Source organism: Euprymna scolopes, chromosome 20, assembly GCF_053919585.1.
Source record: "Euprymna scolopes isolate OS-2025 chromosome 20, ASM5391958v1, whole genome shotgun sequence".
Classification (NCBI taxonomy): domain Eukaryota; kingdom Metazoa; phylum Mollusca; class Cephalopoda; order Sepiida; family Sepiolidae; genus Euprymna; species Euprymna scolopes.
Window position 1 is genome coordinate 89598458 of NC_136501.1, and position 22871 is coordinate 89621328.

The window sequence follows — 22871 nt, forward strand, 5'->3', positions numbered from 1 at the left end:
ATATTATTTTTTCTATCATTTTAATAACAAACTAAAAAAATAATCAATGGACGAAGTATAAAACACATTTATTAAAGAAAGTTACAGATTAGAAAATGACGTAGAAGCTGCTGGATTGTAAAATGATAATGTCCATATTTGTGAGGCATATTAGTTTATCTCTAATGGTCATCTTATTCCAAGGGCAGATAATTCTCTCTTCATGGGTGTAAAGAAAATAACTCTACTTTTGCATATTGTTTCAGACTGAGCGCCTAACAACAGATTTTGTGAAAGCTATTTTGTATAAACTTATTATAAAATTGAAAACTTAACCTCAAACTTTTTTATAATTCATCTTCATTATTGGCATAAATTAGTGAAATTTTTTAAATGATTCTATTAAATATATTTTTGAACAATGTGTAAGTAATTTATAACATTTAAAAATCTTGTCTATTTCAAATGAACTAGTTAATACCTGCTTCTTGAGTGTTGTTTATATAGTACCTGGGTATGTCAATTTCCATCCATTGTATAGGATTTGCTACCCTACATAAAAGAATAGTTGCGGCTTTCTTATAAATCAGCTGTCAGAAAGACAATATATAGGTTTGTGATCTGAATTCATATCCATATAAATTTATACCAGTCAAAGATACGTCTCCAACAATCAGTCCGACTGACCCTGCTCTCTCGGACTAAAGTATTTGTTCTGAGTCCACCCAACCAGGACTTCCCTTCTCTCTTTGAGAAAGGGGTTGGTTTATTGCCAATTGCCTAAGACCTTTCTACCAGAATGTTGATGGAGTTGCTCAGGCATTTTTTGCAGGGCCTGAATGTGCTACCCTATAATCTCCACCTCTCAGGTCTTATGTCACAGCTCACTAATTTTTAGTTACAATTTTTAGTTCTATATTTTTAAAATAAATATTCTCCTCGGGTGGCCCTTGGTTTTGATAAGCGATGACCTTCTAGTAAAAATAAATGAACTTTTGTTGTAAAACAATTTCATCATGACTTTTGAAATTTATTTTCAGATTCGAATCACTGAGACAAGCAGTACTCTTCACATTTCTGAGGCCTTTCCTGAAGATACTGGCATGTATACTGTGAAGGCCTATAATAAATATGGCATGACCCAGTGTAAAGCCAAACTGACTGTATTAGGTAAGAACAAATATAATTTATTATAATTTTTTACGTTGGGTTTATTTTATTGTTTCTCTAGAGTATGGTGTGGTTTGGGTGCACCCTACCCCCTCCTAATGGTAAAGTTTACAAAAATAAAAATAATGTGACCATTTTACTCACTGTTTCCTATATTACTAACACTTGTGTGAATCGACCCAGTTAAAATTTTATTATGTAACTCAAAATTTGATGCAGAGCAATTCTTTTTTCTGTTAAACTTTCTATACCTTTTTTATTTTAAAAATTGTTTTGTGTAGGGAAGAGGTGAGTTAGGGGAGTACAACCTATAAATGATAAAGTTTATAAAAGACAAATGTGCTCATGTTACTCATCGTGTTACCTGGAACATATATTCTATAATTAGTCATAATCAGTACATTACTTTAAGAGTGAATCCTATCCACATTATATATATACATAATATATATATATATATATATTATGTGTGAAAAGTGAATCCTATATATATATATATATATATATATGTATATATATATATATATATATATATATGAAGAGTGAATCCTGTCCATATATATAAATATAAATAAACATTGTAGCCTATGCAGATTGATCAATGTTTCAACATTTTCATGTCTTGTCAGGACTCCAAGTGAATCTCGAGTGAATTTCACAGTCAGAAAATAAAAATAAAATTTTACCAGAAATCCCTTTATATAATTCTATTTATATAAAAAGCTCTATACTCGTATTAAGCACTTTTGAAAAAAAAATTGTTTTTTGTTCATGTTAACAATATACCTGAACTTAATCAATTACATATATATGTATATGTAGAACCCCGGGATACAGCATACAGCATTAAAAATTAGTAAACAAAATACAGTACATATGTATATAATCAAATAACAGTATAAATAACAGCGTAAGGTGGGGCAAATACCGTAACCAGGGGCCGGAAAAACATCGTATTCCACATCGTAACCTGAAAAAAAAAACATATCCTAGGGCCACCGTATTTTGGGGTCCGACTGCATATATATATTTAGAGGCTCACCCCTAAATGATAAAGTTTACAAAAAATGCATACCTATGTAACTATGTAACTGTTTCCTATAATCTATATTTTATTATTCATAATGATTGGTCTATCAATTTAAAAGTGAATCCTGTATATAAAAATAAATATAAAACATACACACATACTTACGTTTATATATAGAAAGTAGACATAATTTTTTTTTTTTTTTTTTTACATTTATCTATGAAATAATTGCATCTTGAACATTAATTTCATTAACAGAAGAAGTTGATACTGTTCGAGAAGTTTCTCCAGAGTTTCGCAACTTGCTTCGCGATACCAAAGTTGTGGTTGGTGAACCTGCAACATTTGATTGTGAGGTTACTGGTAAACCAAAGCCGGAAGTTTATTGGCAAAAGGTAAGCAACATTTTAAATCTGACAGATGTGGATTGATAATTTAGATCATGCGGAATATTTTTCTTATCTTGGTCATTATATTGACAACGTTTCGACTGATAAACTACAATCTTCTTCAGGAGCATTCTTTCGAACATGGGAACATTCTAGTTAAACTTGATTATGTTTATGCTAAATTTTAGAAGCAGCACAGAATTTCCAACTGTACCCTCTAGTTAATTCGTGGAGGTAAATTGTTATCATAATTTTGTTAATTTAAATTGTTCTTAGTTATTATTAGTGTTAATTAATGCTAATTTATTATTCTCAATTTTCATGTGTTAATTTATGTTATTCTTAGTGATTTTTAGTATTGATTTAAATTATCCCTTGTTATTATTAGTGTTAATTTAAGTTTTCCATTAGTTATTATTAGTGTTAATGTATGTTATTCTAATTATTATTAATGTTAATTTAATCAATTCTTAGTTATTATTAGTGTTAATTTAAGTTTTCCATTAGTTATTATTAGTGTTAATGTATGTATTGATGTATGTTATTCTAATTATTATTAATGTTAATTTAATCAATTCTTAGTTATTATTAGTGTTAAGGTATGATTTAATTCATTATTCTTGTTAGTTGTGTAAATTTAAGTGATTATTCATTATTTGTGTTTATGTGTTAAGTTATTCTAATTATTATTATTGTTAGTTTATGCATTATTTCAAGTAATTCTTAGTTATTATTAATTTATGTGTTAAATTATATTATTCATAACTATTATTGCCTATATTAATGATTGAAGAGTAGTTTTAACAACAAGTTCTAAGTGATAATCTTCTGGAGGTTGCAGGTTCAATCCTTACTAAAATTAAAAATCTGATAATATATTTGTCCACTGAGAATGATATTACTGTATTATAATTTCTGTTCAATGATTACCAAGTTTATCTTAGCCTTTTCTTTATAATATAAATTTTCTTTGTTTTTTTTCATAGAATGGCAAAAATATGCCCGAAAGTCCCAGATGGAAATTTATCCATGAAGATAATCACTACACACTTCTCATCTTTGAAGTACAACCTGAAGATGCAGGGACATATGCATGTGTTAGCATTAATGCAAGTGGTAAATCTACTTGCACTGCCAAGCTTTTGGTTGATGGTAAGTTGGAAAGATTTTGTTTATATTTTTTTATATAAATATATATATATATATATATATATATATATATATATATATATATATTTTTTTTTTTGTAAGAAGATATACTGTAGTAACAGGTTTTTCAATATAGTAAGAATAATGAAATCAATAAGATTTGGATATTTTCTAATAATATTTTAAATATTTGTAATGAACAAATTTCGTTTTATTGCGATTTTGGAACAATTCATTTTTAAATGGGTAAAGCTGAATTTTTACTTTAGTGATAAAGAGTTGTATGTCATTTTTTTGTGTGTGTGTTTCACTTTATTTTATTTTTTTTGGCAATCAAATGATTGATCTCATTTTTAATAAGGTGTGGAATGTTATAACATCCGTGCAAACATTGATTATATTTTTTTTTTATTTCATAATTATTTAAACAATTTTATTTTGATAACCATTGTTATTTTTATTTTAATGTAGAAACATTAGTGAAGAAGGAATCTCATGCTTCACTCAAACTGGCCAAGAAGATACAAGTCAAGATTCCATCTGTACTGGAAGTTCCAGAAAATAGGACTGTGCCAGAAAGTGAAAGCGTAACATTCAGATGCAAAATTGTTGGAACACCAGGTAATCATTTTTATTTTATATAATAAGTATTTTTAAATCTTTAATATATTAACTGGTTATGGTTTAACCATAATCAATGGATTATAACATTATTAGCAGATTAAAAATATTTTACATTTTTATTTATTATGCAATACAATAGGAAACGAATTTTATCTAGCTGATAAATTCAATATTCCTGATGTAAGAAACATAATTCACGATCACTTTCACTGATAGCGTTTCTCTAGTAATGTACATATTTACTGTTTCACCGTTTTTTTTTTTTTGGTTGATATTTACATTACATTTTTCATATTCTTTTTTCGTTACATTATATGCATAAATATTGCTTGTCCCAAAATTTATTTACCTTTAAACAAATACCGATTATTTCACACTTTGATTAATACTTAAATAAAAATCCGTCTAACATATGTGGTAACGAACAATATCGTTTTACCCATTACTACAGTTCTGGGCTACCATACACCTTTCACCTATTATTAAGAAGATTTGAATAAATGTTTATAAAAATAAAATTCCTACAATTTTAACATCAATTTTATTTTGTATTAACCTTCATTTTCCTAAAATAATCAATAAAATCTTTAGCCTCTTCCATTAGACTTTTTTTAATTGGCCATCCAAAACAAAACAGTTTCTAGTTGCTTAATTATCACATTTTTATATTTGATTAAGTAAATTTGAATATATATTAAAACAGTTATCTATATTTTGGAAGTTATATGGTTTTAAAGTTCATCCTGTTATTATAATCCCGTGTATTCTTGGTATCAGCAGCACACACACTTATTTATGCATTAATATATATATATATATATATATATATATATATATATATATATATAGGCACATGTATACATACGCACAATATAAATATATAAACATGTATGTATAGACACATGCATACATATGTATACATAAATATATGTATGTATATATATATATATATATATATATATATATATATATATGCATGTATGCATAACTATATATATATACATGTAAGCATATATCAAACACACATATATATGTATGTATATATAACTATATATATGCACATATATATGCATAACTATATATATATATATATATATATATATATATATATATATATATATACATACATGTAAGCATATATATCACACACAAACACACACACACACATATATGTTTTAAGGAACGTAATTGAATTTACAATTTCCAATTCTTGTCATGGAAGAGGTATTTCCTTTTAATGTATTAATACCGACAACGATTTGTTTGTATCAAAATCATAATTTTATTTTCTGTTCGGTTATATTTTAGATGACCAAACAGTCCTCGGACATTTGTAAAAAATAAAATCTTATCTCGATGTTCAGTCTGTCTTTCTGCCAGACTCTTCTTTCGCAGGATTCTAGAGTCCTCTCTGTTCTATAATATTTGCTTGCATAAATTTACATTAGTTCTCTCAGTATTTATTTTTGCCCTAATTTCTAACCACATTTCATTCAAAATAGTATTTATTTCGTTGTCCATTGTTTCTACTACAAAGGAACGTGCTGCTTTCCAATCTCTCTCAAATATAATTTTATTTTTTTCAATTTTTGACATGAAGTATTACTTTTTTATACATAGTCTGAAGGCGAAATGCTTTTGTCTGGGTTTCTAATATTTCTATATTGTCACTTCTACTTCAATTATGCATCTATTTATAAGAGCTAGATATAATTCAGTATTCTTTGGAAGCATATTTGGAGAATTTACTGACATTGCTATTTGATTATTTCAGCTCCTATAGTATCTTGGTACTATAATAACCACTTGGTGAAACCATCAAAATACTTCAAGATGACATCCACGCAAGATGGCGTTCATACTTTGACTTTGTTGGAGGCATTCCCTGAAGACAGTGGCCAATATAGATGTGTGGCTAGAAATAAAGCCGGAGAAACATCTTGTGTTTGCAATCTCGTTGTTGTTGGTAAATATTTTCATTTTTTTTCTCAAATTATTATTTTTTTAACTTCTAAGGTTACTACTTATCAAGGCTAGAAGACACTTGAGCATAAGGGTTAATGAGATGGAAATGATTGCTAGCCAAAGGAATTTTTCACTCCAGCGCCAACTTGTGGTCTCCATTAGGGCACAGCTAAGGATGTGCCACAGGTATTGCATTCTCTTTAAAAGAAAGGCAGCCTTCTCTGTTCATGTTTCTGCCAGAAGTAGTGATGATGTCTATCATATCCAGATTTAAAATCGTCTTGGACAAAACATTCAAACAATATATAGACGTATACATTTGCTAACAGTCCTTTTATATGATTTGGACTTTGCTATTTTTGCATAATAACAAGATAAGGATAATTTTATTTAAATATCTCAATAGTGGAACACTATTGAAGTACTAATATCGATCAATGATATCAACTGTGTTTGATTATTTATGAAGAAGTTCGCTACAAAATTTGTTAATTACCAAGTTGTATTCAGCAGGAAAGTAGCCCTCCACTATCATATTTAACAGATTTAAAGCTCTTACAATGAATCTGTGTCCATAGAAATTCCACCTGATGAAGGCATATGAAGGAAGAAAGGAAAATCTTTTTTTATTGTGGCGAAAAGTTGAGGTCTTACAATGTATCACCAAAGATTGGAGCTCAGTCAAGCATCTTCCATGGAAATAACGATATAGTAGAGAGAGGCTAGCAATGTCTCGTCCATGAGCAATGGATTGTAGGGTTAAGAAGAAATCTCCCCATACTAGATTTTAAGGTCGGTTTTGTATTATAAGATTCAAACTTTTTTGGTTTTTACTAACAATACATTATTTATTAAGGCCCAAAAGCCACTCAGGAACAAGGGTTAATTGGTTTGTGTCCGGTGGATGGATAGGCAAACACATTGAGAATTGCAGATGATGGTTTGATCTCGGCAGAATTTTATTTAAGAGGACAGCCTAACAAGAATTTTTTACATTGAACTTGAAAATGACCACGTTGTAGTCAGTTGGGAAGCAGCCACATGGCATTGCATTCAACAAGTCAAGTTTTTGCAAAGGAACTGCTCATGGAAATTCAATTTAGCTCTAGGTATACAGAGAAAGAAAGGAATATTTTTTTACACTGGGTGTAACTAGAGGAGTTCTTTTATTTTAAGATTTTGTACATCTATACAATAATAAACTGAACTGAAACCAATATTTCATTCACAAGCATTCTATTTCATATTCATGATGACTTAAAACTGTTATAAATACAGTTCTTTGCTTTTTATCATTTCCATTTTTTAGTATTTTTAACAGTTAAGAAATTAAAAACAAACTTTTTTTTCAGGAATGGAAAGTGAACCTGAACCTGCTGCTCCTGAGACTGTGGTTCAACCACCAAGTTTCATCAAGCCTATATCGAATATCGTTATTGATGAAGGCTCTCCAACTTGCTTTGAAGCCATATTTGCTGGTGTACCTGAGCCAGAAATTACTTGGCTCCGTAATGGAGAACCAATTCAAAATACAAGAGATTTCAAGGTTAGTTTTCCTTTTTCATCCTCCTTCACTTCCTCTTCCTCTTTACATTGCATGCTCAAAACAAAATTATGTACCATATCTTATTTTATTTTCATCATAGTTTGCCTCATAAATATCATGGTATATATTTTTAATAAAGGAGTTTAAGGAAAAATGAATAATTCTTTGTGAAAATTTACTGATTACTAAATAAAATTCACACTGTTTGTTTATAACATTTCATTGGGAAGTTTTCATTTGCACAAAATAAATGTAAATAATTCATATATATATATATATTTTTATTGAACACTTTCAGATTGACAGAGTTGGTAATATGACATTGTTGGCCATTAAAGAAGCTTTCCCAGAAGACAGTGGCCTCATCACTTGCCGTGCCAGAAATTGCGCCGGTGTCGCTGAATGTTCTGCTGAATTTTATGTTCAAGGTATGATCACTATAGATATCATTCTAACCTCTTCTGTTTTGTGTCTTTAAAGATTTGCATCTAATATTTTCCTGCATGGTACTAGATATACACATATAATAATATTTATGTTTGTTTTTTGTATTGTTTGCATAACAATATAGCAAAAGCATTCTATAAGAGTTTACAATATTTGGTCATCTTATTTATAAACTAAAGTGACGTTTTCCCCTATTCCATCGACCACAATCGTCCTATAAACAAAAGCTGCATACACAAATCTGCTTCTGCATCAGTTTAGATCTATAATGGATACATGTTTCATATCAGTTTCTTCCATACAATTTCATTTATTTCTATTTTTTGTCCAATTCAACAATTTCTCTTCAGATAATCATGCATAAAAAAACAATCCGAGTAATTTTCAATTTCTCTTTCTTATGTACACCTCCCCTCTATCACTTTCACCATCAGCATTTCTCTAGTAAGGTACGTTTATCGGTGAACATTTACATGACATTCTTTCACATTCCTTTTCATTATCTTATACGAATAAATATTGCTTTCCTCAATATTTACTTACCTTCAAACAAATAGCGATTATTTCATACTCTTTAATTCATACTTAACTCAAAATACATCTAACATAATATATACACAACAGACAGTATTCTTTCATCTATTATTACAGTTTTATGCTACCATATACTTTTAATCTATTATTACAGTTCCGTGCTACCATACACCTTCCACCTATAATACAGAATATTTTTATAAATGCTAGCAAAAGAAAACTCGTTTTTAAATGCTACAATTGATAACATCAATTTTACTCTGTATCAATATTCGTTGTTCATAAAATAGTTAAGATAATCTTTAAGCTCTTCCACTTGACTTTTTAATTGCAAGGCAGTTTTCGTTGTTACTTAATTATCCCTCTAATATTTGAGTAAGTGGATTTGAGATCTTTAAATAAAATTATCCTTATCTTGTTATTATTATCCTGAGTATTTTCGGCATAAGCATTACACACAAACATATATGATTGAAGGAAAAAATAAGATAAAACCATAAGTTTATGTTTCATTTGTAATTATGTCAAAGACTATTTCATTTACATTTTTCACAGTTTTGTAAGTAAAAAAAAATTAGACTTTACAAAACTTCCAAATGAAATCATTTAAATCCATTAGAACAAAGTTATTTTTTTCTCAGTGCCCGTTTCAATTTGAATTTTAAAACACAACGCAGAAATAAACTATTGAAAAAGTATTTTATATTTTGAAAATAGAAACTAAAAAATATCACAATTGCTTAAATTAAAAAATGATGATTTATATTATGAAATAAATAATAAGCAACAACAGAGCAACGCTTATCATACTGCACCAAGAAGTAAAAATTAATTATAAAAAAATAAAAACAGGAAATCATTGATGAATGGAGTATCTTTGCCGAGAAAATTTAGTTTCAATCATAGTTTGTAAAAAATGTCAAGAATGTCTATCCCGTGAATACTCAGAATAATCAATAAATATCACACTAATTATTATATAATAAAAAGCACTAATTTGTGTACATATTTAACATGCTTGATAAATATTTTTTAGATTTTATTTACTAATTTTATATTTTTGTGTTTTTATGATTGAAATTAAATTTCAACAAACCTCGGAACGCTTTTTATTTATTTTGCTTTTTTTATTGTGATTTATTAAAACAAATCCTTATATTTAACGGTTTGGCAAATACCTTGTGTATTTCTGTGCCTTTTGCCGACCTATTTAATAAAGGCTTTTTTTATAAAATGATTGTAAAATAAATAATGTTTTCTTTTCTTTTCTTTTTCACTTTGAAAGCTAAATTTAAAGCCATTTTGCATCTGTGAATTGTTCTCTCTCTCTCATATATATATATATATATATATATATATATATATATATATATATATATATATATATATATATGCAGAAACAGAGATATAGATTTATTATTTGAATTACTTTTACATAGAAAGTAGATTGAAATCCCAATATTACTAACATTACTAAAGATCTAAATATAATTTTTTTCTGTGTTTAAAATTAATACGATTGTTTCTACTGTTTTAAACGTACATTTTTCTTAACAAGAAACAATTCAATTTATTCTTTAAAGTTTTCATTGAAAAAAGTATTGGATTAATTAAGATGTGTATGGCAAATATTTATGATTTAACAAAAGTATATCAAAATACTCCTCACCTCTTTTTATTGTCTTCTTCCTCAGTCATTTTTAATGTGTATAAATGCAATCAATTTATGTTATTTTAATATTTTTAATCCTGTTTGCAGTTTAAAAACTAAAGCATGGTTTTCTTTTTTTTAATTCTTTTGTATTTTTATTAAATCTTCGAGGAATTTTCATCTTAAATAATGCATGAATAATTTCTAAAAATAGTTGAAATTTTTTTGAGTTTATGCACAAATACATCTTGCTTGATGGCTGCTTTGGTATTATGTCATGAATACTGCTGCATGTAATTGTAAGTATTTCTTGTATATATTTTTTATCAATGTTTCTGTAATTCATTTTAAAAATTATTTTGTGATTAAATTTAGTGTTGACATTGTCTAAAATTAAAGTTTTAAATATTGGAAAAAATTCTCAAAACTTTTCTTTGAATTGTTGTACATATTTTAAAAACATAAATACTACGAAAGTCTTATGATTTAAATATGTAACAAACACTTTTGAAGACTGTTTCTTATACTTTTAATTTGTATCATGAAAGTATGCGTGTGTGTTAGGAAAATTTCAGTTTGAATCATGAGTGAGATCTATATAATTTTTGAAAACAATGTAGATATTTTATACAAATGATATGTTTCAATGCTGCAGTTGAGCATAAGCTCAATAGTTAACAAATTATATCATTCGAAATATTCACAAGATTATTTATCATTTCAAATATTAAAAAAACAAAATACCCTTACAACGTTCTATATATGTATGCACGTTTCTTTATTTATCATTATCAAAATTACATTTTTGTAAAATCCCGATAGATAAAGAATTTTTCTCATAAGCATATTGGAATATTTTTTAATCAAAATTCAGAATTTATTAAAAATGTCATTTTTATAGTGACTAAAACTTTAATCTAGGAAACGTGTAGAAGAAGATTGATGGAATATTAATTTAGGGAATTCGATTTGAATATTTAAAACTTAATGTAGGCATATACATATCCACAAATATATATATATATATATATATATATATATATATATATATATAGTCTTGGAAGTTTCTTTAAAACCTTTAAAACTCTTAAAAAAAATGTGTCTTTCGTTGAAACATTATATTGTAAGCCAATTGATCTCCCATGTAGCTGAATAGTTTTACTTATATGAACAAACAAAAGTATCAATGTTCTTAAAGGGATCATCAGTTGTTTACCATTATATATATATATATATATATATATATATATATATATATATATATATATATATATATATATATATATATATACACTAGTAAGTTATATTTCATTGACGAAAGAACCGAATCAATCCACAATCATAATTTTGTAATTAAAAATAAAATTATTTATAATATAGGCGATGCATATATTTTTGCTGTTAATGCCTTACACGTGTTTCGCTGTGTTGTTATTGTTCAATAAAATAAAAAATATTTAAAAGTAATAAATAATAAACAAATATTACGATTATAGATTGATTCTGTTGTTTTGTCATTTGAATGTAACTTACCAGTATATATGCTTTGAAACCGGAAATATATCTTCATTGAGCTGATTATTTGTAACAATTTGGACTATATTATAAAGAATATATGCGTCAAATATATATATATATATATATATATATATATATATATATATATATATACACACACACGCATATACCTATTCGTATATATAAGCTTCTATAAAATATATATACTTTTAAGTATATATTACTTATAGTATAGTTCAAATTGTTACAAATAATAAGCTCAATGAAGATATATTTTCGGTTTCAGATCATATATACTGGGAAATTACATTCAAATGACCAAAGAATAGAATCAATCTACAATCGTAATATTTGTTTATTATTTATTACTTTTAAATATTTGTTTATTTTATTACATCATGACAATGCATCGAAACGCGTGTTCGACAATATCAGCAAAAATATAGGCATCACCTATATTATAAGTATATTTTTTTCAAATTACAAAAATTAGGATTGTGGATTGATTCGGTTCTTTGGTCAGCGGAATGTAACTTATATATATATAATCATTAAATGCATGAATATAATGTTTTCCAGTAATCGTTAAGTACATCTAATATTGAATTTTCTTATTTCATTTTCAGAAGAACAAGAGCAACCCGATGATAAGGTATCCAAAACTGGAATTCGTCTTGTTCAACCGAAATTGCCAGTATTCAGAAGGTCACTACCACAAACTTATAAGGTGAAAGTTGGTCAAACAGCTAGGTATGTCTATATTAATTCTATTAATTACAAATGATTATACTCACATGAAAATTTCACAACTGTTTTTACAATATTTTCATCATTTAATAATAATTAATAACAATATTCCTTTTGAAATAAATGCCTGTCAGGGTCTATAGTGTTAGGAAAAAATTACTCTTTTTCTTTTCTTCCACAAAAATGATTGTCATCGTCAAGTAAATATTTTTCAGATCAATAAAACAAATGTATCTCCTATTTGCTTATTAATTTAATTAAAATTGTAGCAATTTTATTCTTTTCTTTTTAAACAATAAATATTCTTCGTCTTCTTACCATAAAAACAATTGTCAACTAAATATTCAACAAATCATTAAAACGAATGAAACTTTTAGAAATTTATTTAAAATTGTAGTTTTACTGTATTGGCGACCACATAATTTTGGAACAGTTCGTTTAAAAAATGAGTAATGTGTTTTTTTACCTTAGAGACATTAGATTAATCATTAATTAACGTTAATCTAATATTTTAATATGTGTGAAAGGTGATAATGTACGAACGAACATAAAATGCCTCAGTAGGTTATTATATAGATTCTATTCCTCCACATTCCATAGTTCATGACCTCTGTTCAATTTGGAGAGGCAATGGATACCCTCTGTAAGGGTACCTGTATGTGTAAATATGAAGCAAAGGTGATGAAATCTCCAACCACACCTCTCCTGCTTGATTCCAGGACGATTAGAAACATTAATGAGATAAGTGTTACAAACATGGTTATATAGATTTTATCATCATCCAGGAATAAACTTACATATAAGAGCATTTCAATTAAATATGTATGAAAGGTGATAACGTACGAACGAATATGAAATGCTTCATTATTATTTATTTGTAATTAACAAGCACTGAACTGTTATCCTCATCTTAGTAGTAATATTCACAATTTTTCGACTGGTGTGACATGTTCCTTCTTCTGGTATGCAATTGTGGTCCATTTGTGTCCACATCTGTATAATAATACACTAAGGTTCTGGTGACAACATGTCATGGAAAAAGGAATGTTTTTATTCCTGATAAGGATATATAATGTTGAAAGATTGTTGGTGTTAAAAATAAGTAGATTTAAAGTCAGCTAAGTTTCACCATTTATTTAAAAATAAAATTGCATTGTTTTCATTTAATATGCTCTAATTTTGATGATTATAAAAATATACACCGATAAGAAACGAACATATGCATGAGTGGATGGTCAACCTCATTATGAATTCAAGATGGCCGCCATCACAATATGCAAATTTTACAATTGATTTCGATAGTCCTATTTATATGCTACAAATATTGTCTACATTGAGTATATCAGCTACCTTGGCCTTCGGGACAAGATCAAAGTGTAGTATCTGTTCCGGCAGATGCTGCACTTAAGATAATTTGTGCCAGTCAGTGGAGGGGAAACCCTCTATACTGGGACAATTATTATTTTTGGTAACCAGAGTGCCCCCTTTTTGCCTACTTTTAGGGGAGCTGGTTTTTACCTCACATTAAAAACGGCCTTGTGCCTAATTTGCTCAGTGGGGGAGCAAATAAATACCATCTGTTCTTCAGATGCTGCACTTCTATTTCTTGTTCTCTTTCGGTGGAGGAGAAATCCTTCACGACTGAGACAATTTTTATTTTTGTACCTTTTCTCCACGTTAAAAAACGTCCCTGGTGTCTAACTCTGTCCCGTGGGGAGGCATAGTAAATAGGTACATTGGGTATACAATGAAAGGTTATGGTTACAGTCATTTTAAAAACTTGGTATAAAAATGATTTAAAAAAAAAATAGCTCTCAAGTGTTAAATAACCCGTTGCATAATGATTAATATTAACAATGTGTTATTTGTATCAATTGTTTTATTCAGGTTGGAAGCCCAAATTGATGCCTATCCACCACCTTTGACCAAATGGTATGTCAATGGTGTCGAGATTGTAACCTCTGAACATTACCAAATGATCCAAGAAGGAAACACTGTTGTCTTGATTATATTCCGCATCACAAAACAAGATGCAGGAGAATATATTCTCCGAGTTGGAAATGAACTTGGTGAAGCTACATGTAGAACAACTATTGTCATTGAAGGTAGGTTTTTCAAAAATTAAATTTTTCAATATTTTTTAATGCGATCTTCTATAATATAAAGAAAAGTTGTAATTCTGTGTGCCCAGCTAAAAGTCAGAAACTACGAAAGATACATGCACAAACCTTACATCATTGGATTCAGTGTGGGATAAAAATTACTTTTTTTCCATTCTAACTGGTCGTTTGGAAAATAACTGAAATTATGTCAAATAATTAATTTTTCTTTGTTTTCTTTCTAGTCTTTGTTTTATTATATTGAACCAATTGTCAAGGAGAGAGTGGGCGAGGTGGTGCGACAGTCGGAAAGGGGTAAAAAGAGAGGAAATTTGTTAAAAGAAAGATGTTACACATTTTTGTTATCTATGCCCCCCAGATAACGTTGTGTATCCCTGCTAGTACTAATACAACATCAATACATTAGAAGGTGTATTTTAGTTATTGCATTGAGGATAGAAACAAATACTTTTTCATTCTAATTGGTGGTTGTTTGGAAAATAGCACTGAAACTAGGTCAAACATTTAATTAACTTTTTACTTTTTCTTTCTTTCTCTTTCTTTATTATATTGAACAAATTGCCAGAGAGAGATAGAGAGAAAGAGAGAAGGGGATGAAGAGAAAGGTAGTTGGGGTAATTGAAAGGAGAGGTAGAACAGAAAGGAACTAAAAAAAGGTTGTTGCACACACTTTAAAATATTCTTTTATTTTGTTATCCATAAGTCCAGGTTACGCAGTGTGTCACTGCTGATACTAATACTGCATCACTACTTTGAAGGAAAGTGTATTTTGAAAATAAGATATACTTTTATTAAATATTTTTCTATCATGAAATACATTGGTTTATAAAAATTTTAATTTTATTAAATGTACTATATTGTAAAATTGTTTTCAAAACTAAATATATTTTCTTTTAATTTATTTTGACATTTGCATATAATCAAAATTTAGAATATAGCAAATTAAAAGATAAATGTCTATGCTTAATTCCCAAGGTAAATCATCAGGCTAATTGCTCTACTAAGCTCCATTCACATACTGAACACTTTAAAATAAATTTGATGAACCTTTAAAAATAAATATAAATAAATGAACTTATATATATTAAAAATACATGAATGTTTATATATGTTCTGTATTTACTACTTATTTTCAAACGTTTCTTCGAGCTTCCTAAATGTAATAAAAGGTATGTGGTGGTAGTAGCAGAGTAAGAAAGGGTATAGCCAATGGGATGAAGAAATGTTTACATGTGAGCATATAAGCATTTTCATATCTAAAGGGATTGGTAACTTACTTGGCATTCTAACATTTCTCCAAAACCTAATTGGACCATAAAATGTTGGAGTGTACCCATACACACACACTCATACATATGTATATGTAAACATGCACATACATACATATACACACATACATAAACTTAGATGCATGCATAAATACACACACACAGACACAAAATTAGAGTACAATTTCTATAAAAACGACTAGGAAACTTATCCTTTGCCAGTGTTCACATTAATATATAAGATAATGATTTTTTTTTTAACTTACCATTTTGTGACGTTTTCCTTTCTTTTTTTTCTTATAATTTTATGGATGGAAATGTTATTTTCTATGAATATTAGGACACAAACGGCATATTTTTTCATGTCATTTTATATATTGAAAAATTCTTTTAATAACTAAATATATTTTCTCTTAATTCAAATAATTTGTTTATAATTGCAAAGCGATAAGTCGATAATATCATACGTTTTGTTTCTTCACTAATGGTTCTACTTTTACTGATTGAGATATTATTTCATTTATAGGTAAAAAGAAAGAGGTCAGTGTCCCCGATGTGCCAGAAACGGTCACTGTTAAAATGATTGAAAAACAAGAGAAAACTGTTACAACACAGATAAGAAAAGTGAAACCCGTCTTTGTTGAGCCAATTCAACGTGAGATATGCATACGTGAACGTGGAATTGCAAGGTGAGTTACGCTACTTGTACAAGTTTAAAAGTTATAGACATTCTAAAAAAAACCATGCCGCAGGTGCATCGAGAGTATTGTAATCCTTCTCTCATCACCATCTAATGTCAACCTTAGGCTCGTATCTTATTTCTTAACCAAACATCTATAAAACAAAAAAAAACCCATGCAATACACCTTGCCACTGTATGACAAACTCCGATCCCAATTAAAGTATCACTTATTTTTATTGCATTTCATCCATGTTTCCATTTTTTATTTTCCTTTTCTTTTTTCCTTTCTACTCCCCTTTTTCCCAATTAATGTCGTTGTCACTAGCGCTACATACTTTTTCAAATAGTTATGCACATGCCAAAAACATCCCGTTTCATGTCTTCCTTTTCCTATGTCTTTTTTGTTTCATAAATTTCGAATCTTCAATTTTTCTGAAGGCGTTTGTTGATCCAAACAAAATCACTTAATCTTTGCCTGGAATATATATTCCAAAATTCATAATGATTCGTCCATTAATTCAGAAAAAAAATATATATATCTGGTGACAATTTACTTGTTTCTGAGTATAGTCACATATCAATGTAATATTAGTGTAAACCCTCTCAGTGAAAGATATGCATATGGCTTTTTAGATCTGCTAGACTTTTACAGACCTTTTACATAGAAGTGGCAAGTGTTGTGATGATCTAATGGGATGCCAATATCTTAAGTAACTTCTGTGTTGCACATATACTCCTTGGTGATTCACCAAACCGACACAGACATGATTAGCAAATTGCAAGCTTAGCACATTCGCTGTAGTTATCACACCACCATATCTCAATAGGTTTATGATGCAACAAGTTGCACATACAGTTGATATCTACATAAAAATAACAAGTGCGAGCACAGCAATAGTATTATAGTGACACGACGACCACTCTCTGAGTATCGGTAACTATGAATCTGTTGACAGACAAAAAGTTTGATGACTAGTCAATCGTAGGTGTTATATCTGAGTTTTCCTTCTCTTACATGCATTCCTTCATGAAGGCTAAGAATGAATCTCTCCTGGTATACAACTTGAGATATATATATCTATTTATGATGTTTGCTTTTAATAATCAAAAGTTAAAAAAATAAGAGATACAATTGAATAAAAAGTAAACAAATCTAATAGCATATACCTAACTTTATGTGCAAAGAAGCATACACATACCTAACCTTATATAAAGAGAGATATACGTATAGGTAACTTTATATATAAAGAACTATACATATATCTAACTTTATATATAGAGAGAAAGATGCCCATATTGAACTATAAAATAATATATATACTTTGCTATTTAACAATATAATAATATATATACTTTGTTATTTATCCCATCTTTATTTTGTTACAGACTTGAATGCACAGTTGAAGCTCATCCACCTCCGGTCATAACTTGGTATATCAATGGAATGGAGATCAAACCATCTCCGCATTATGAAATGTTTTATGAATCCGGCAAGAGTTTGCTGTTGATCATTGATGTTGGTCCTGAAGATACTGGTGAATATACCTGCCGTGCCGTCTCAGAAATCGGAGAAGCTATGTGCAGTACAACTCTTTATGTACAAGGTAATACTTTTAAAGCATTAAAAAAAAAGAGATTTGTTTAAGATATTTACACTTTTCCTTTTGACTCTGTGTTTACAAGATTGAAACATTTAATAAAAAATCTCAATAAAAGTAAGGATTTAGAGCTGCTAAACCTTAAGATAGTGTGATAATGATGGGTCACCATTTAGCTGTTAATAAATTGACCTTTGTTGTTAAATCATTCTGCTAGCTTGAGGATAGTCAATGTCCAGAGGCACCTGTGTGACATGCACAATCTATCAGTACAGACTTGCCTGGGGCAAGTTTCAAAAGCTTTTCCATTCTTGCTCAATAAGGGCATATCCTTACATAACCCTGGTATGGTGTTCTGTAAATATGCCTACAAAACAATGTTACATGCCAACGAGTGTTGACCTCTCAGAGTCAGGGACAGGTAACGACTTCTGTGTAATGAATGAGGAATGCTTTGCTAGATATGGCATACGAAGGTAACAGAGCATGTATGAAGGTAACAGAGCATGTCAGTAACTCTGTTCTTTATACGAGGGGCGTGTAATAAGTAATTCCATGACCTACTTCCAGTTGTCTGATCTAGCTGAAATTTTGCATGTGCAATGATTTATATCTCTACGGGTTATGTGACAAATTACAGCTCTGAACTAATTGTGGTTTCTGTTTTACAGGTGTTTGAACTGAGTCAGGTGTGAAATGGAGCCTGTTGAATGTCGAGCAGTGATCCAGTCTTTGTATTTGAAAGGACGCACACCACAGGAGACTTTTGATGAAATGAAAGAAACTTATGGTGATAATGCCCCATCACATGACCTTGTAAAACGCTGGTATCATGAATTCAAACATGGCGGGAAGTCTGTGGAAACAGCTCCCAGAACTGGTTGCCCCCCCCTTCTGCCATTGATGAGGCATCTGTCCGTCAAGTTGAGGCTGCCATTTTGGAAGATTAGCGCATTACTATTCGCCAAATAGCCCAAGATGTCAGTACAGGGTCTGTGGAAACTATCATTCATAACCATTTGCATATGCATAAGGTGTCTGCCAGATGGATTCTCACGTTGCTCACACCATTCCAGAAGCGAGAACACGTCAAGTGCTCGAGGATGAATTTGGAGATATGCCAAGAAGACGAGTCAAAGTTTTTCAAAAGACTGATTACACAGGATAAAACCTGGGTCTATCACTATGATCCAGAGACCAAAGCTCAGTCAATACAGTGGAAGCACTTGGACTCACCACCTCCAAAGAAGGCAAGGGTGCAGCCCTCTGCTGGCAAGGTCATGCTCACAGTCTTCTGGGACCAGGATGGAGTAGTGATGACAAATTTCCTGGCAAAGGGTACCACGATTACAGGAGCCTATTATGCTTCACTTTTGAGGAAATTAAGGGAAGCTATCAAAATCAAGAGGCGGAGCAAGATCAGCAAAGGTACCTTCCTCCTGCAGGACAACGCTCCGGTCCACAACTCGCATGTCGCCAGATCAGAAGCATGGCATCCTCTCTACTCTCCTGACCTTGTACTCTCTGACTTTCACCTCTTCCCAGCTATGAAGTTGTTTTTGAAAGGAAAGCGTTTCCCAGATGATGCAGCCTTAATTTCTGAAGTCACATCATGGTTGGAGGACCTGAGGTGTTTTACAAAAACAGTCTCCAGAGCTGCATCAAACGATGGGAGAAATGCATAACTCTGGATGGTTCCTATGTAGAGAAAGACTAATAACTGTGCCAAGTTTCCTTGCTCTACTGCTATGGGAAGTGGGTCAGGGGCATTACTTATTGCACGCCCCTCGTAGAAAACTAAATCCCACCTCAATGCTATGTGAGAAGCGTCTCCGCAGATTTGATCATGTCAAACGCAATGGTGAGTAAATAAATAGTCTACATCATGAAAGTTGATGGTTTGTCTGGCATTGACTACCCACAGAAGATCTAGGCTGCAACTATCAAGGAGGATTTGGAACCTTGGCAACTTTATGATGAGGGATACAATATATCAAACTAAATGACGAACATACACCCTAACAGCCTCCATCTGTGCAAGCCATGAAAACCTGTCTACACTGGATAAGAAGAAGAATAAGAAGTTTTGTTAAGATGGATGATGAGACATAAACAACTGTTGTGTCTTTTGATGTATCAAAATTTTGTAGTTGAAAAGTTTTTTTTTATCATTATTAAAGGAAAGGAGCGTTGTCTTAGTAGCATTAAATGTTACTATCCATTTACAATCCCCATTCAATTACAAACTAGGGGTAATTTTTTAAGCTACTTATTGGATAGATTCAGCTATTGCATTGGATATATGTTCGTTTTATCCACATGTAACAAAATTAATTCTGTTTCTGAATTTTGAGATGAAGATTGATAATTTGTATTATATGGATTATTCGATTTACTGTTCTCACAACAGAACGACAGCGTGTTATCTCTCATGAATTAAATAAAGGGTTCCCTTTCATATTCTGTGCAGATTCCTGATTTTGACAGAAAGGTTCCCAAGTTCAACAAAATACACCTGAAAAAGGTTAAAGGTTACATCGTCTGAAAGGTTGTGAGAATAACACTCAAGATGAGAATAGCAGTCCAAATAACCTTTAAACTTAAGTCTTAAATTTTAGACATTTTCTAAAATTAAAATCATGAAACAGATTTTTTTCATCAAAATTGGAATACGAATGTAAACATAAGGTTTAGTAGCATATATAATTTTCAGAATATGGAAATAATTATATATATATATATATATATATATATATATATATAATCTCAATATGGCAGATTTAAATAGGAGAGGCTTCCATCAATGTGTTGAATAGAAAAACAAGAAAAAAAACTGTGCGTATTGATAAAATGACAATAGAAAAAGATGGAGTGAAGGGAAAAAATGAGAAAAGGACCGAGTGAAAAAGTCTAGAATATGACATTGATACAATAGAACCCCGGGATACGGCATTAAAAATTAGTAACAAAATACAGTACAGTATATAATCAAATAACATTGTAAATAACGCCGTAAGGTGGGGCAAATAGCATAATCAGGAGCTGGAAAAATATTGTATTCCATATCGTAACCTAAAAAAAACGTATCCTAGGACCACTGTATCTTGAGGTTCTACTGCATATTTTATACATATACCCTTATTGCCACAGTAAGTTTTCCTATCATTAGACTAGGCTAGTGTTCATGAAAATTGGATAAATGTACAAGATTGTTTTATTATTTATTATAATTTTTCCGTTTCTTTTATTTCTCCTGTTTTCTTTATAATTATGAATTAGTTAATTAGATATTTTTCTTTTAAATTTATTACAGAACCAGCTATGGCCGAAATGTCACCTCCCCCAGAGGATCTTACCCAGGTGGAACCATCTCCAGCTGAGAAAGTGTATCCACCTTATTTTGTTGAGAATCTCCAGTCTACCCAAGTATTTGATGGTCACGCAATTAAATTGATCTGTAGAGTCGAGGGCAAGCCTATCCCTAAAATTTCATGGTTCCACAATGGAACTAACATTGATAATAATGATGAATACGTTATCAGTTATAATCCGGATACAGGGTGCGTTTGTTTGCATATTGTTGAAGCTCTTCCTGAAGATCAGGGAACGTACGTTTGCAAGGCAACAAACCTCGCTGGACAAGCAACTACTTCTGCTACACTGACCGTCCTCGTTCCCACAAAAGAAACTGTCACTGCGGTCAGGAGAGAAGGTGAGAAAGCCAAGCCTGCTGCCATCCCTCCTACTTTTGTAGAAACCCTGCAACCCCAGACCGTCCAAGATGGTAGTCAAGTTGTTTTAACTTGCAGAATTAATGCCTATCCTCAACCCAAAGTTACCTGGTACAAAGATGAAATCCAAATTGTGCCTAGTAACGATTTCCATATCACCTTTGAAATAGAATCTGGCAGATGTTCTCTGATAATATCTGAGGTTTATCCAGAAGACGCTGGAGATTATTCTTGTCATGCCATCAATATTTACGGAGAATCTGTAACTACTACGACTATTACTGTAGAAAGTAAGTATTTCCATGTATGACATTGGCTATTTTATTGAAATATATAAATATAAAAATCAGTTTACTTTCTTGCCAAATTCTTGCATGCTTACTCCTATGGCCTTCCATACCTTTTTATCCACAGACCTTACAATTATCTACCCATTATAGCAGTTGATTTATTTTATTTTACTTTTTGATTCTGCTTATATTTCAGTTTTTTCTTTAACATTTCAATATTTATATGCAAGCACTTTCAAAATGCATAGAATAGACTTGATTTATTTGCATACTCTCGAGAGCTTCGTCACATGCTGGAGAACAAAATTTCACGATTTATGATCTTGGGTTAGTTTTTAAGCTGTCAGAAGTAGAACCCGTCTCAACCATTATCTGTTCAGCTCATCTCATGGTTGATCATCTTCTTGACTTTTCTTTAATGAAATTTTCTTTA

The 22871-nt window shown here is 30.2% G+C and overlaps 1 protein-coding gene across 12 annotated transcripts in view; it reads left to right on the top strand.

The window, feature by feature from the left end:
- Positions 1–22871, top strand: part of LOC145241637 (titin-like) — a 698616-nt gene that overhangs the window by 188333 nt on the left and 487412 nt on the right. For all 12 annotated transcript variants that reach the window (XM_080104717.1, XM_080104725.1, XM_080104729.1 and 9 more), the window contains 12 exons: positions 1020–1149; positions 2438–2574; positions 3555–3720; positions 4189–4338; positions 6116–6307; positions 7659–7852; positions 8151–8280; positions 12629–12752; positions 14637–14854; positions 16664–16826; positions 18206–18423; positions 21731–22438. In XM_080104717.1, the coding sequence (XP_079960843.1) occupies positions 1020–1149; positions 2438–2574; positions 3555–3720; positions 4189–4338; positions 6116–6307; positions 7659–7852; positions 8151–8280; positions 12629–12752; positions 14637–14854; positions 16664–16826; positions 18206–18423; positions 21731–22438 (2530 nt within the window). The remainder of the gene's footprint in view (positions 1–1019; positions 1150–2437; positions 2575–3554; positions 3721–4188; positions 4339–6115; positions 6308–7658; positions 7853–8150; positions 8281–12628; positions 12753–14636; positions 14855–16663; positions 16827–18205; positions 18424–21730; positions 22439–22871) is intronic.